A 16,618-nucleotide genomic window follows, 5' to 3' on the forward strand; every position below is an offset into this window, starting at 1 on the left:
CACCCTCTGGTTGAAAACACCTGGTTGTAAGAAACTATCTCTAGAAAGAGAGAGAGAGTTTGGAGTGTGTGCCCCCTTTTATCTCAGCCCCTAGGAATTCCTAGCATTCTTTAAAGCATAACTGCCCTAAAAAATCTATCTTGATTTCTCATCCTTTGTCCCAAACTGTTTATTTTCTCTTCATTGATTATCATATGTATATTTATCTAATTACATGCTTACTAGTAGAATATTAACTCTTTGACAGGAGTGATTATTTTTCATTTTTGTCTCTGTATGTCCAGGGCATATACCACAGTACCATATAGTTTTTAATTACTAAATGCTTTTTGGGTTGAATTGTTACCTCTGGCCGGTCCCATCATATTTTGGAACAATTCTAGTTGTTAGGAAATTGTTTTCCTTTTTTATTAAGCTGACATCTTTCACTTTGTAACTTCTTTTGCTTCTATCTAATTCTGCACTTTAGAGCCTTGCAGAATAAATAGCTTCTCTTTTATATGATAATTCATCATTTATTTGGAAACCAATATTCTTTCTCACTTCCTCAATTCTTTTTCCCATTTTAAACATTCCCAATTTCTTTTACTAATCTTTGAGTTCTCTTAGCATCACAGTGGTCTGCTTCTGGACCCTGTTTCAGTTTGCCTGTATTTTTCCTAAAATACACTGTCAAGAGTGGTCATAGTCCTCCAGATATGGCCAGTCAAGGAAAAGTACAGTGAAATTGTCCTCCTTCTCTTCATTAGACTTCTAATAATGATATTCATTACAATCTTATCTTCATACCTCATTCTAGGGTGGAGGGGACCTTGGATTCTCCATGATTATACCAGGAAGTATATTATCTCTTGCATATGTAAAACTCTGAAATATTTAAATACCAACCAGCAATGCACTCTGTATTTTTGTATGTATGCATATATGAGTATATATTTCTTTTGTCTGAAGATCAGTTGAACTAAATTCATTATCAGAGTGTGTTGGTGTGACAAATTGGAGGGAAGGAGGGAAGTGTATAGAGGAAGATAGTAATAACTAACTAAAAAGACCTTCAAGGAATCATTAAAAAAGAAAGAGAACAGAATAGAATCAGTTCAGAAAGGGACACAAATTAGCAACAGTTTTAGTATTACCATATTAAACTTGAAATAGATAAAAAAACAAACAAACAAGCTGTATGTAATAGACATTCACTATTTCATATTCAGTTATCTTTTTATTTTCTGCTTGGCATAGGAAGTGTTCATTCATATTGATGTAAGTCAAGGGAATCATAATCAAAAGAAAAAAAATTTTTGGTATTTTTTTTAATTGAAGCTTTTTATTTTCCAAACATATGTAAGGATACTTTTTCAACATTAACCTTTGTAAAACCTTGTGTTCCAATTTTTCTCCCATTCCCCCACTCCATCCCCTACATAGCAAGTAATCTGTTACCATGTTAAACATGGTAAAATATATGTTAAATCCAATATATGTTTACACATTTATACAATTGTCTTGCACAAGAAAAATCAAATCAAAAAGGGAAAAAATGAGAAAAAAATGAAATGCAAGCAAACAACAACAAAAAGAATGAAAATGCTATCTTGTGACCCACACTCAGTTCCCACAGTTCTTTCTTTGGGTGTAGATGGCTCTCTTCATCATAAGATCATAAGATCATTGGAACTGGCCTAAATCATCTATCTCATTGTTGAGAAGAGCCACATCCATCTGAATTGATCATTGTATAATCTTGTTGCCGTGTACAATGATGATCTGGTTCTATTCACTTCACTCAGCATCAATTCACGTAAGTCTCCCCAGCCCTTTCTAAAATCATCCTGCTATCGATCTTTTCTTATAGAACAATAATGTTCCATAACATTTATATACCATAACCTATACAGCCATTCTCCAATTGATGGGCATCCACTCAGTTTCCAGTTTCTTGACACTACAAAGAGGGCTGCCACAAACATTTTTGCACATGTGGGGGGACTCTTTTCCCTCCTTTAAGATCTCTTTGGGAAATAATCCCAGTTGAAATACTGCTGGATCAAAGGGTATGCATAATTTGCTAGCCCCTTGGACATAGTTCCAAATTGTTCTACAAGGGACAGCTAGCTGGTACAGTGGATAGAGCACCAGCCCTGAAATCAGGAGGACCTGAGTTCAAATTTGACCTCAGACACTTAACACTTCCTAACTATGTGACCCTAGGCAAGTCACTTAACTCCAGTTGCCTCAGCAAAAAAACACAAATTGTTCTCCAGAATGTTTGAATCAGTTCACAACTCCACCAACTATGTATTAGTGTCCCAGTTTCCCTACATCCCTTCCAGCATTCTTTATTATCTTTTCCTGTCTTCTTAAGCAATCTGAGAGGTGGGTAGTGCTATCTCAGAGTTGTCTTAATTTGCATTTCTCTGATCAGTAGTGATTTAGAGCACCTTTTCATATAATTAGAAATGGTTTCAATTTCTTCATCTGAAAATTGTCCGTTCATATCTTTTGACCATTTATTTATCAATTGGAGAATGGCTTGAATTCTTGTAAATTTGAGTTAATTCTCTACATATTTTAGAAATGAGGCCCTTATCAGAACTTTTGAATGTAAAAATGTTTTCCCGTTTTATTGCTTCCCTTCTAATTTTGTCTGCATTAGTTTTGTTTGTACAAAAAACTTTTTAACTTAATATAATCAAAATTATCTATTTTGTGTTCAGTAATGAACTCCAATTCTTCTTTGGCCACAAATTCCTTCCTTTTCTACAGATCTGAGAGATAGACTGTTGTTTGTTCTTCTAATTTGCTTATAATATCACTCTTTATGTCTAAATCATGAACCCATTTTATCTTGGTATACAACGTAAGGTGTGGGCCAATGCCTAGTTTCTGTCATACTAGTTTCCAATTTTCCTAGTAGTTTTTCTCAAATAGTGAGTTTTTAATTCCAAAATCTGGGATTTTTGGATTTGTCAAACACTAGATTACTGTAATCATGGACTATTTTGTCCTGTGAACCTAACTTATTCCAAATGGTTTTGATTACCACTACTTTATAATATCGCTTTAGGTCTGGCACAGCTAGACCATCATCGGCATTTTTAAAAAAAAAAAATTTTAAGTTAAAAAATTTGAAGTTTGGGGTAAGTTTAGCCTAACTTGTTCCTAATGGACCTATACTGGTTCCTTGTTCTCTTTACAAGTGCTTACAAAGCAATTTTATTTTTAGATAAATGTGTTGTTATATTTTGTTTTTAAATCATTTATATTTCCCACTGTGTACCCTCCTCCTCCCAGAGAGCTATCTCTCATAATAAAAATGTAGAAAGAGAGTGGGAAAATTTTAACAAAACTAATATATTTTTTTAAATCTGGCATCAAATGCAGTGTTCCATATCATAAACATAGTAGTTAGCTGATTCTTTGAAGGATACAGAGAGAGGCAAAACAGTACCAGTCCCCAAAGAGCTTACAATTTTTACATATGTAACAGCAACACAATGTGATAAGTGATGAATTCAATGAATATTCTAGACTAACTGTTCTAGCAAAGCTGGAAAAGAGTTAGCATTTGATCAGGGTCTTCAAGAATGATAAGAGTTTGATATATGGAGGTTTCATTCCAGGCAAAGGGAACAACAAGAGCAAAGCAAGGAAGGCAGGAAAGTTCGATAGGTATTTAAGGAAAATCAGGTAATGTGTATGAGAATAGGAAGTAAATAGGGGAAGGTAAGGCTGGAAAAGGGGGTTCAGCTTAGATTGTGGAGGGTTTTAAATGTAAAGCTAGAATTTTAGACTGGTGTTCAATAAACAGTGGAAAATTATTATTAGTTATTAGTATAAATGTTGTAAGAGTTGTTTTTCTTTTTTCTCCTAGTTTTTAATCAGGAGAAGTAAGGAGACAAGGAGATTTATAATGCAAAAAAGAGGGTCTGAAAAACTGAAATAGTTTTTTTTAAATGCACAACTGAAAACAGAAGCAGGTACAGAAGGAAGCACAGACAAGAAAGGCAATTTTGAAAGCAACTTGCGGAATTTATTATATACTTTTTTTTAAAGAGCAAGTGGTATGAAATGAAGGTACATAGTTTCATGTAGAATCATCTTTTTATATTTAGCTGTGTAGATGGGAATAGTCTTGTGTATGTGTGTGTGTTTAAGCTCAAAATAAAAAAAAATTATTGAGCAGAAGAGATGCTTGAGGGAGAACATGATCATATCATATATATAGAATAGGATAGAGTAGAGGAGGAAAGGTCCAAAGACAAGGAGAGAACTAAAAGTGATTGTAGTGATTCAGGCATGAAATGATAAAATCCTGAAAAATAATGTGGTGAAGGCAGGAAGGAGAAAGGAAGGAAATAATAGATTAAGAAGGAAAAGTCAATTACTTGGGGACTGATTATAGTTGATGGAAAAATCAAAGGCAATTCTGAAATTTTGAGTCTTGTGTGATTGGGAGATTGAAGGGTGCAATTACTAGAAGTAGAATTATTAGGAGATGATTTTGATAGGTATATTTAAGGTACTGGGGGACAGTCAGTTAGAATTGTCTTACTAATAATTGAAAATTGAGGACTCTTAATATTTTGATTTTGTTTGAACTATTTTCTTAAAATCTTTTTATTCATTAGTATGGGAGATGTCTGTAATGGAAGGGGAGGAGGGAAAGATGTATTCATAAATGTTGGTGAAATAAAACCAAAAATATCAAAATTTTACTTTTAAAAAATTAATCTGGGAGGCTTGGAGAGACCTACATGAACTAATGCAAAGTGAGAAGTTCCTTTCTCAAGTGCTTTACCTCATGACTTACCCCAATCAGAGAGAAAGAGTTTTGCATTTGGTCCCAGTTTTCCCCAAAGTCTTGGAAAAGTGGTCTAATATTGTTTACTTTTTATTTCACAGGAGCACAGTGGCTCTACAGTCCCCTCCATTTTGAACAGGATGCAGACAAACCAGACTCCCCCAACTTATAACAAAACCAACAAGTTTACATCTGGCTTTCAGAACTTGGTAGATGCTTATGGCATTGGGACTTACCGGGAGATCAATCCAGGTAATATCCTAGACATTTTTCCACGAGAACAACTTCTAAACAAAAATCTCACTCATTGTTGAGCAGCCAGGATAAACTGACAAAATCTCTTGATAATAGATACTATCCCTTTAAAAGTTGGATTTGTGTATGAAACCTTAAACTTCCTACAACAGACTGCATTTTTATAAGGAAGTAAGAATGTCTCTATTGTATTGAACTGTTGACATGTTTCCTTGTGTCTATAAAATACATAGTCGTCTTCTGGCAGAATACCAGCAGAGGCAACTCCAAGTAAAATGTGGATTTCTGATAATGATTATTCTATAATATGAAGATAATCTTTCTGGCTCTTCTTTTTTCAGGTATGGCAACAAATTTTAATCAAATCAGATTGCAGAATATCAGCTGATAATATTTTAGGCAAGATACAGGTTACTGTTCAATTAACTTGACATGCTTTTAGTTCTTTGAGAAAAAATTTCACAAGCCTGAAAATAGAACCAGCCTTATTCTCTAGATATCACATCTCTCACTTCCTAGCAGAATCATTTATTTAAAAAATAATAACTGTACTATTAGGGGGAAATAATCAGACCTGTTTTAGGAAACATGTCACTAAAGTCAGAAAAAGGGAATTGGAGGTTAGACTGAGCTGTTATTTCATTTCCTTACTCTTCTTCACTTACAACTAAAGTCAAAGCTGCTCTATGACTTTGTGATTGTAGACCCCACTAGGAAGGTTTTTCCCAATTACCTAGTTTGACAATTGATCTCAGACTTCCTTAAGAGTAGAAAGTCCTTTTATATTTTTAATAAAATATAGAGAGCATCATGGTGGATTTAGCAGCAAAATTTTTACTGATTTCTACACTTAGTCTTCTCCCCCCCCACTCCCTTTCTGTCTTTTGGCTCCTGTCTAGCTCCCTATACCATCATCACTTTCCCTTTCCTATTTGCTGTCATGTTTGGTGACTTTGGCCATGGGATTTTGATGACTCTCTTTGCTGTGTGGATGGTGATGCGAGAGAGCCGAATCCTCTCCCAGAAGAATGAGAATGAGGTAAAGCTAAGTTGCACTGATATTTAAGAGGGGTAAGAGGTTGGGGAAGCTTTTGCTTACATTTTTATCAGTAATAGGTCACCTTGTAGACTTTGTCAGGGAAATAAAGAGGAAGAGAAAAGTTGATATTAATGCCATCATGTGCTGGCTGCTACTTGAAAAAGTAAATACGTAGTTAGCATTGGTCTTTTCTTTAGTTGTTGACCCAAAGTACTTCTGGAACACATGAGAGGAATGGAACACTACATTCTTAGAGATAACTGTCAACATTGCACGGAGACTAGATCCCGTAAATATGTGCTTGTGCTCTTCTTTTCCTTTTGTCAGATGTTTAGTACTGTGTTTAATGGCCGGTATATCATTCTGCTGATGGGTGTGTTCTCCATCTACACTGGACTTATCTACAATGACTGCTTTTCCAAGGCAGTTAATATATTTGGATCATCCTGGAGCGTCAGGCCAATGTTCATATCTAATTGGACGTAAGTTTTTAAGATAAGCCAAAGATCAAGGTTATTTCTTTTCCTATACTCAGCTTTGCTTTTCAAGACTGGTGGTGACCTTGAGAAAAGCTTCTTAAACTGTAGGTCAATACCCCATATGGGGTCATGTAACTGGATGTAGGGATTACAAAATATTTGCCAATAATATAAAGTTACTGAATGTAGTCACCAAAAATTTAAAATCAAACATAAAATGAATCCAAGGTATTTCTGGCAGCACTTGCCCATGTTGCATTACCACTGAAGCCTGGGTTCTGAACATGTAACGTGTACTTTGCACCGCACATATATGAATACTGCCAGAAATACCTTGACAGGCCATGTAAAAAAATTTTTGAGCAAAAGGTGTTGCAAATGGAAAAAGTTTAAGAAGTCCTAAACTATCTTTTTTGGGAGGGGAGTGGGAGAGAAATTGGGATTAAGTGACTTGTGCAGTGTTATACCTCTAGTAAGTGTTAAAGTGGCTGAGGCCATATTTGAACCTCAGATCCTCTCCAATTCAGGGCCACTGCTCTGCCCATTAGGCCATCTATCTACCCCAAGAAACCTTAACCTAAAGAAGAGGTATATATTCCTGAGTACAGCCAAACCATGTCAAAATATAATTGAGAAACATTTAACAAAATAAAAATATAATAGAATGTAGATAATGTTAGCATATGATTTTCTAAGTCAATATGTGGCCCACAAGGAATCCTTATATAGGGTTTAGAGACCCTTTTCTATTTTGACATTACTGATTGAATTCCACAAAAAGCCCAGTCAGTTCTTTAGGGAATGACTAAGTTGGCAAAAAGCTTTTCCTATTTCAAAAAGAATGCAGTGTCCTCTTATATATGACAAACTGAATTGTTTTGATAGGTCTCAAAAATATTAAGGAGCAGAAACACCTTGGCTTTTTTTTTTTTCATAAAGTAATAAAATGTCAAAAAAAAAAAAAAAAAAAAAAAAAAGAACCTTTAAATTTTCCTCCCTTTTGGAGTATGTTTGATTCCTCTTTGCTCTTTTTTTTTTCCCTGTCTCTCAGCTGTTTGCCTCTTTCCTTTCTCACCTCAGCCATATTCATGCTCCTTCCTTCCTCTAGTTAAAAAAAGGTTTCTGTTTTTGTTGAAAGGCCAATTTCTAGCTCAAGATCTTCATTCTTAGTCAAATTAGTAAATGTGAATTTTTTTTTTTTTTTACTTAACTCACTAGGGAAGAGACCCTTCGAGGGAATCCTGTTCTCCAGTTAGACCCTGCCATCAAAGGGGTATTCGAGGGACCTTATCCTTTTGGCATTGATCCGGTGAGGACTTTTTTCCTATATTATTTCCCCCTTTGCTTTACCTGATCTTGGTTAAGGGAAAGTAAAGGCACCTTAATTGTGGAATCTTCAGAGATCTGGAACTTTTCCAGGGAAGTTCAGTTGTTTAGTGGTCAAAGTCATAAGTGAATATATAGCAATAAGGCTTCAAATTGTCTTCCTAAAAGTATCCCTTCCCTTCAGTGGTGAACTAGGAAAACTGATATTGAAATCACAGCTTAGGTCTTAAAGCATATTTCTTAAGCCATGATTAGTTTGTCTTTGAACTGATTTCAGTAAGGTGAAAATGCTTTTTTTCTAGAAGAATTTGGGATTTCCATTCTCAGCCTTTCAAATAATTCCATATCTACAATTTTTACATTCATTTCCTTCTCACCCCTCACATAGCTACTTCTGTAGTTTAGGCACTTGTCTCTTATTTGGACTAGTTCTTTTTTTTTTTTTTCCCCTTTTCTTTTTTTTGAGGCTGGGGTTAGATGACTTGCCCAGGGTCACACAGCTAGGAAGTGTATGAGATCAGATTTGAACTCGGGTCCTCCTGAATTCAGGGCTGGTGCTCTATCCACTGTGCCACCTAGCTGCCCCTCTTGGACTAGTTCAGTAAACCCCACTCTTTGATTATTCTACCTTTAGTTTTGTTCTCTAGTCCATCCTTCACACAACTGTTAATTTAATAAGCACAAGTCTGACCACATAACTCTCCTGCTCATGTAGCTCATGTCACTCCTTATTACTTCTAGGTTTAAAAAGAAACTCCAGTTTGTCATTTAAATACTTTCACATTCTATCTCAGGCTATCTTTCCAGATTTACTGCACATTACTCCCTTTTCCATCCATATTGTTCCACTCGATATTCTGTAAAGTTGCCATTCCATTTCTGTCCTTTGTGCCATTGCATAGACTGACCCTTATACCTGGAATGTACTCCATCCCTACCTTTGTCCCTTAGATTCTTTGGCTTTCTTCAAGGTTCAGGCCAGCTACCATTTTCTCCTTGAGACTCCCTTCTGAACCCCTACCAGGTCTAAAGTAGCTCATGTTCTCCTTCCCATTATTACTTTGCATGAACTTGATATGTATTTTGTATTTACTTCTCTGTGTCACTATCCTTTCCCCCAAATAAGAGACTCCTTGAGCTCTTAGTTTAGTTTCTCATTTTTGTATTCCCAATGTTTGACATATAGTGGGTGCTCACTAAATGTTTGGTGAATTAAATGAATATGATGATATCTACTAAATTGTAAGCTGGATAAAGAGTTTCTTTTTAAGAATAGTTGGCTGAAGAGAAATTTCATTTAATGTGTTATTGAAGACTTTCCATCATGAAGAATTAAATAGAGTACATCTCTTCTTTCCAGTTTTTTGAGTTCAGTATCCTTTTTCTTAAAATTCATTAAAAATCAGCACCTTCTGAATACAGAGTACTATGCTGGATCCTGGGGGAGATAGAAAGTTTTTGTGACCCACTGTACCTGTCTTCATGGAACTTGAGTTTATTTATTAGGGATACAGGATGGATGCAATAAAAATTACTATTAAATTATTATTATGTATTAAATACAGTGCCTCTGTATTATAGATCTTCTATTAAAAAAAAAAAAACAACAACAACTTTTAACACATGTAGTTTCTTTATCCATACTTTCTAAGAGCACCAACAGTAATGCACCATTATTATGTGGCATAGTCACTCTAGCAGAATTGTCAATAGACACAGAGGCCCAGATACCAATAGAAAATAATCATTTAATTAAGAATGTCCCAGAATAGAGCCTGAAGGATTCATCTACAATTAGAGGACATGATATAGGTGATGACCCAGCAAAGGAGACTTAACAAGGAACAGTTAGGTTGAAGAATCAAGAGAGAGAGCGAGAGAGAGCATTGTCATGAAAACCGAAAGAAAAGAGAGTATCTACAAGAAGAGGGTGATTAAATGCCAGATGCTACCAAAAGGTCAAGAAGGAGAGAATTAAGAAAAGGTCATCAGATATGGTGATGAAGAAATCATTAGTAATTTTGTAAATCAAAGTTTGATTTGAGCAGTTAAGATCAAGTCTCATATTACAAAAAGTTGAGATGTTGATAGCAAAGGATGTAGAGGCAATGGACATAGGCAGCCTTTTTAAGAGTTTGACTAAGCACAGGAGGTCAGTATTTTCTCTTTTTTTTTTTTTTTAAGCTTATCATTCTATTAATATTTCATTTACTTTCTTTGTTATAAATCGGCTTCAAGCTGGTTCATAAATAACAACAGTTACTGAAAAGATTTGTGATCTCAGAGAGAAGAAATTATTACTCAGCCTCACCCCATATAGCTCTTGGTAAGACTTGGATGCTTTTCTTAGACTGAACTATTTCTTGAAGCACATCAATAGCCACTAATTTCCTACGTAAATAGGAATTTAAAAACCCAAAAAGGTGGGGTGAGGTAAGAGACTTACAAAAGAATAAAAGGATACAAGGTATTGGATAAATAGCTTTTCTGCTTAGGTTCTTTGCCTTTTCATTATGGGAGACAGAACCTTCAGAGAAGTTATCCATTTGGGGGTGTAGGGCCAGGAGGAGTCATTTCCCTGACTTGGATGCAGGGGAGAGCAGGGAATCATCAAATATCATTCAGTCCTTACTTAATTTCTCAGCAGAACATTAACCCCCAAATCCTAACAATTGCTGCTAATGGCTTCTATTCTTTAGGAGCTATCAAGAAAATCTTGATATTTTTTTTTTCCAACAAAATCTTCACTTGATACTCTACTTTGTTGTTGTTTTTTTTGAATGCTTTTTATTGACAGAACAGATGCATGGGTAATTTTTCTTTATTTTTATTATAGCTTTTTATTTACAAGATATATACATGGGTAATTTTTCGGCATTGACAATTGCAAAACCTTTTGTTCCAATTTTTCTGCTCCTTCCCTCCACCCCTTGCCCCAGATGGCAGGTAGACCAATACATATTAAATATGTTAAAGTATATGTAAAATACAATATATGTTATACATGCCCATACAATTATTTTGCTTCACAAAAAGAATCGGACTTTGAAATAGTGTACAATTAACTTGTGAGGAAAATTTAAAATGCAGGCAGACAAAAATAGAGGGATTGAGAATTCTATGTAGTGGTTCACACTCATTTCCCTGAGTTCTTTCGCTGGGTATAGCTGGTTCAATTCATTACTGTTCTGTCGGAGCTGATTTGATTCATCTCATTGTTAAAGAGATGCATGGGTAATTTTTCAATATTATCCCTTGCAATCACTTGTATTCCAACTTTTCCCTTCCTTCCCTCAACCTCCCTCCCCTAGATGGCAGGCAGTCTCATACATGTTAAACTGTTAAGGTATATCTTAAATACAATATATGTGTGTATATTTACACAGTTCTCTTGTTGCACAAGAAAAATCAGATTCAGAAAGGTAAAAAAAAAAATCTGAGAAGAAAAACAAAAATGCAAGTAGTCCATATTCATTTCCCAGTGTTCTTTCTCTGGGTGTAGCTGTTCATCATTAATCAGTTGGAATTAAATTGGATCTTCTCATTGCCGAAGATAACCACTTCCATCAGAATTTATCCTCATCTAGTATTGTTGTTGAAGTGTATAATGATCTCTTGGTTCTGTTCATTTAACTTAGCATCAGTTCCTGTAAGTTTCTCTCTGAAATCATCCTGCTGGTCGTTTCTTGAAGAACAGTAGTATTCCATAGCATTCATATACCATAATTTATTCAGCCATTCTCCAATTTATGGGCATCCATTCAATTTCCAGTTTCTAGCCACTACAAAAAGGGCTGCCACAAACATTTTTGCACATATGGGTTCCTTTCCCTCCTTTAAGATCTCTTTGGGATGTAAGCCCAGTAGTAACACTGCTGGATCAAAGGGTATGCACAGTTTAATAACTTTTTGAGCATAGTTCCAAATCATTCTCCAGAATGGTTGGATCCATTCACAACTCCACCAATAATGCATCAGTGTCCCAGTTTTCCCACATCCCTTCCAATATTCGTCATTATCTTTACCTGTCATTTTAGCCAATCTGAAGGTATATGGTGGTATCTAAAAGTTGTTTCATCATCTGAAAATTGTTCATATCCTTTGACCATTTATCAATTGGAGAATGGCTTGATTTCTTATAAATGGAAATGAGGCCTTTATCAGAACCTTTAACTTTAAAAATGTTTTCCCAGTTTATTGCTTCCCTATTAATCTTGTTTTCATTAGTTTTGTTTGTACAAAAGCTTTTTAATCTTCCTATTGAAAAGATTAGTGATCTTGTTCTTCTACATAAAACCTTTTTAGTGGCTTCTCACTATGTGAATGATAAAAATATAAATACCATAGCCTGATTGACAAGGCCTTTGACAATATAGCTCCAAGCTACTTCTCTAGTCTTAGTTTATAGTCCTCTTCTTTAGACTTTCCATGGTCCAGGCAAACTGGATTACTTGCTGTTGCCAGACTTTAGTCTGCCCATTCTTAATCTTCTCTCCTATACCTGAAATGGATTTTCCCTGCCTTTGCCTCTTTGAAATTCTTCCCCTTCTTCAAATCTCAATTGCCATCTTCTTGCCATAGCCCATTCCCTACTAGAATTGAACTCTCCTTCCCTCTGCTGTTACACTTTTCTAATATCTTCTAGGCACTTTTTAAAAATTAATTTTTAATTTTATTGCATCATTACCCTAGGACTAAACAGATTGTTATATATACAAAGATATAACTGCTGTATCCCTAAGACATTTAAAAAAATTCAAATCTGCTGCATAACTTATGTAAAATGTAAAGTGGCCCAAGGTATGTTGGTATCAAGAACACTTTGAAATTTCACTATTACCAGGTCAATTTTTTTAAAGGAAAAAAGTAACACAGACAGCAAATCTATTAGCAATGTATATACAAGAGTACATACATAGATATAGAAAAACATACAATACAATAAACGTCAAGTACATTCAACACCAAGAAACCTGCCTTCAACTTTGCAAAATGAATACAGTTGGGGCCCTATTGTACATTTAAGTTTTACCATTCCACTGAAGACACTTATATTTTAACTTATATTATTTCTATATGTCTCTTACCCTTCTCACCATAGCACTAGATTTTTTGCTATTCAAGGGCAGAAATTATGCAATTTTACAGCTTTGTATTTCTAATACCAAGCAGAATGCTTTTATGAAGAGGCATTTTTTGATTTGTTTTAATTTGTAGATATTTACTGGGTATCTACCTATTTGTTTTTCCTCTGTGAGAAAAAGATTTGCAAGTTATAGCCTTGTCTACTTTCAATGAGCTTATTGAAAAAAAAATAGTACATTAAATATGGTTTTAGTTCTGTAAATTCATTATATAGGTTGAGATGACTTTGGTATGGGGTAGTGAGAGAGGCTTCATAAGATAGGGGACATTTGTGTCCAGATCTTATCTTGATGGATGGGTAGACTTTAAGCCAGATTCGGATGTAGGTAGAACATTTCAGATAAAGGAAATGGCATAAACAGTCCAGAAAGTAATCTCCTTGAGCAGTAGAATTCAGATGGATGAGTATAATAACGTATTGTGAAAGGCTTGCATTTTAGATAAAGTTTGAACTTAATGTTATATCATGAAGAAACCATTAAAAGTTTTTTGAGCAAGAGTGACATAAATCAGGGCTTTAAGGATGATGATGGTTTTGTGTGTGTGTGTGTGTGTGTGTGTGTGTGTGTGTGTGTGTGTGTGTGTGTGTGTGTGTGTGTATTCATGTATGTATGTATGTAAGAGAGATATTGATGAAACTTGTTGAATCTACCAATGTTTCTGGTTTTTTTCCTAATTTTGCATTATGTGACAGATTTGGAACATTGCTACCAATAAATTGACCTTCCTCAACTCGTTTAAGATGAAAATGTCTATCATCCTTGGTATAATTCACATGATATTTGGTGTTTCTCTCAGCCTTCTCAACCATATGTGAGTCACTTTTTCTATTACAGGGGCATACTTGGTTAGTGTCAACATTTCAGGGAGTATTTAGTCAGGCCTTTGTTTATCTGACTTTCTATTCTTTTAATTCATTTTTTCAGAAAGAGATTAGCCTACATTTTTCTAAGCATTTATAGCTTTGTAGTACTTTTCAAATATTTTTTTAATTAGTCTTTAAGTTTGCATAAATTCTGCAGAAGTATGAATTTACACATAACTGTGTTATACAACCCTGAAGTATATTCTTTTCTCATTTGTATGATATGATTAGGGGAGTGAGGAGAAAAGCATAATTTAGAATTCCTTTCAAGATTCTTAAAATTGGGTCCAAAGTTTGATTCTGGAATGTTTTTATAAGACCAAAGTTTCTTTTTGCTACTTCTAAAAGTAATGATGCTAGAATTGAGGAAGATCCAATGTTGTAGTTCATGACATACTTTTGTTCAGAAAAGATGATTTGCTTTAAAATGATCTGTTCAGATTGATCTTTTGTTTCTCTTTCTGCAGCTATTTCAAGAAGCCTCTGAATATCTACCTTGAGTTTATTCCGGAAATTATCTTCATGATCTCGTTGTTTGGCTACTTAGTCATCCTCATTTTTTATAAATGGACAGCATATGATGTTCATACTTCTAAAGATGCACCAAGCCTTCTGATCCACTTCATAAACATGTTCCTTTTCTCCTACTCAGACTCCAGTAATAAGATGATTTATTCTGGGCAGGTGGGTCATCCTAAGAATGCATGTAGGTCAGTTTGACATAATTATTCATTATGTAGAAGATTTGGTGGATGCAAACTTATGTGCATTAGTTGATACTCTTTCAGAGCAAGTGAGTTAGGTGATACAGTAGATAGAATGGTAGGTATGGAATCAAGAATACCTGATTTCAGCTCCCACTTCAGATACTTACTGGTTATGTGACCTTCACAAGTCAGTTAATTGTTTGCATCAGTTTCCTTGACTGAAAAACAGCACCTATTTCATAGGTTTGAAACAATATTTGTAAATGAGATACTATTAGTAAAAGTGCTTAGTAGGTGTTGTATTATAAATGCTTCCTTTCCCTCTTCTTGTAAAGATCACATTTTATGCTTTGCAAAAATTTTTTCATTATGAAGATAGAAATCGTCTATATCACATGAAAAATTGAAGTGTAGCGGAAGAAAAATGTTGTATCATCTCTATCCACTGTAGTTGATTAGTTTTTTAAAAAGATTAAAAAATTAAGTTTTTGAGGCATTTCAGAGTAGCTCCTCAGATTACAGTTACCCTCCTAGGGCCTTAGATACTTAATGAAGCTCAAATTGCAAAACAAATTGAAAGGCTTTTGAACATTTCATAGCTTGTGAGTCTGGCCTGTTGAGCAACTTGTAAAGGTTTAATGCTTCTAGAATTTTTGTGGTTTGAGGCAAACAGGGTTAAGGTACTTGCCTAGGGTGTCTAAATGTCTGAGGTTAGATTTAAACTCAGGAAGATGAGTCTTTGTGACTTCAGGCCTGGCATGTGGTGCACTATGGCATTACCTAGCTGCTGCTAGAAGGCAGTGGTAGTGCCTTCTGCTTGGGCTTGGATTGTTCATCTAGGTCTAGCTTCAGACATCTGCCCAATTTGTGGCATCAGATGCTGAAAAGCCCAGGATTTGTTTATGGTTTTCCTAGAAAAAGGTCTGTGCTCTAAAAACACTTCCAATTGTTCTAAGAGATTAGATTCTGTTATCTATGAATCTGAGAAAACATAGCATTTGTCTTAGAGAACTTTTGAGCTGTGATTAGAAACTTCATGTATTTGCCCTTGTGGATTTACTTGTAATCTATTTTATTCCTCCTATTTTCTCCTGCAGCAAGGAGTTCAGTGCTTTCTGGTGGTGATTGCAATGCTGTGTGTTCCATGGATGCTGTTGTTTAAACCATTGATCCTTCGCCATCAGTATTTAAGAAGGAAGCATTTGGTGGGTGACTGATTTCAATGTACTTCTGCTCAAAGTTACTAGGTTTTAGTTTTTTTAAATCGGCAACTAAACAACTTAATTATATTCAATGCTTTCTGTATATAATGTGTCAGTACATTAGACAAATATGTCTAATTATCCTATTAAAGGGCATGTGTGACTACTTCTCAGAGCTCTATTTTCAGCTTTAAGTGGCTGGAATAGAGAGACCGAATCTTCCCTCCATCCTTTCCCCTTCTCCCCACCTCACTCCCCCAAAAGTATTTGTTTTATATGTATATTATCAATCTGTGGCCAATGAAAATTAAAAGCATCAACTAGAATGGGGCTATAAGCATGGTGAATGGGTGAATTTAGTTTTGTGGTTTGCCTGGGAAACCACAGGGCTAATGCTGAGGTACTACTGTCTTGTTAAAATGAGTCAGTAATACTTTCACTGACCAGAACATCCGGGGAAAAAAGGTTTTATTTGAAACAGAAATTATTATTTTTTTTTAAAGCAGCAAATGTAACTTTGTATACTTACTTCTAATGTACATCTGATTGTTTTTTTATTTCTGGCTATATAATGATATTTAACTCAGGATTCGTGCCAGGGGAAACAGGAATGCTTTTATTGCATGACTCTCAAACAGCTTTTGGATTGTTTTGCTCTGTTGAAGAGCTGTGCAGTTACAAGACACTCCCTCTCCCTTTTCTGACCATCTTTCATCTTCTCATGTACCCTCCATTCGTCTCCCATCATTCCCTTCCTCACCACCACCAATTTATTCCTCTCCCTCCCCCTTTTTTTTTT

General features: G+C 35.1%; 1 protein-coding gene across 8 annotated transcripts in view; it reads left to right on the forward strand.

Annotated features, from left to right (window-relative positions):
* Positions 1-16,618, forward strand: part of ATP6V0A1 (ATPase H+ transporting V0 subunit a1) — a 100,405-nt gene that overhangs the window by 66,839 nt on the left and 16,948 nt on the right. For all 8 annotated transcript variants that reach the window (XM_074261584.1, XM_074261587.1, XM_074261590.1 and 5 more), the window contains exons 11-17: positions 4,903-5,053; positions 5,956-6,095; positions 6,423-6,577; positions 7,793-7,883; positions 13,740-13,858; positions 14,378-14,594; positions 15,715-15,822. In XM_074261584.1, the coding sequence (XP_074117685.1) occupies positions 4,903-5,053; positions 5,956-6,095; positions 6,423-6,577; positions 7,793-7,883; positions 13,740-13,858; positions 14,378-14,594; positions 15,715-15,822 (981 nt within the window). The remainder of the gene's footprint in view (positions 1-4,902; positions 5,054-5,955; positions 6,096-6,422; positions 6,578-7,792; positions 7,884-13,739; positions 13,859-14,377; positions 14,595-15,714; positions 15,823-16,618) is intronic.

The sequence above is a fragment of the Sminthopsis crassicaudata genome, chromosome 4, assembly GCF_048593235.1.
Source record: "Sminthopsis crassicaudata isolate SCR6 chromosome 4, ASM4859323v1, whole genome shotgun sequence".
NCBI lineage: Eukaryota > Metazoa > Chordata > Mammalia > Dasyuromorphia > Dasyuridae > Sminthopsis > Sminthopsis crassicaudata.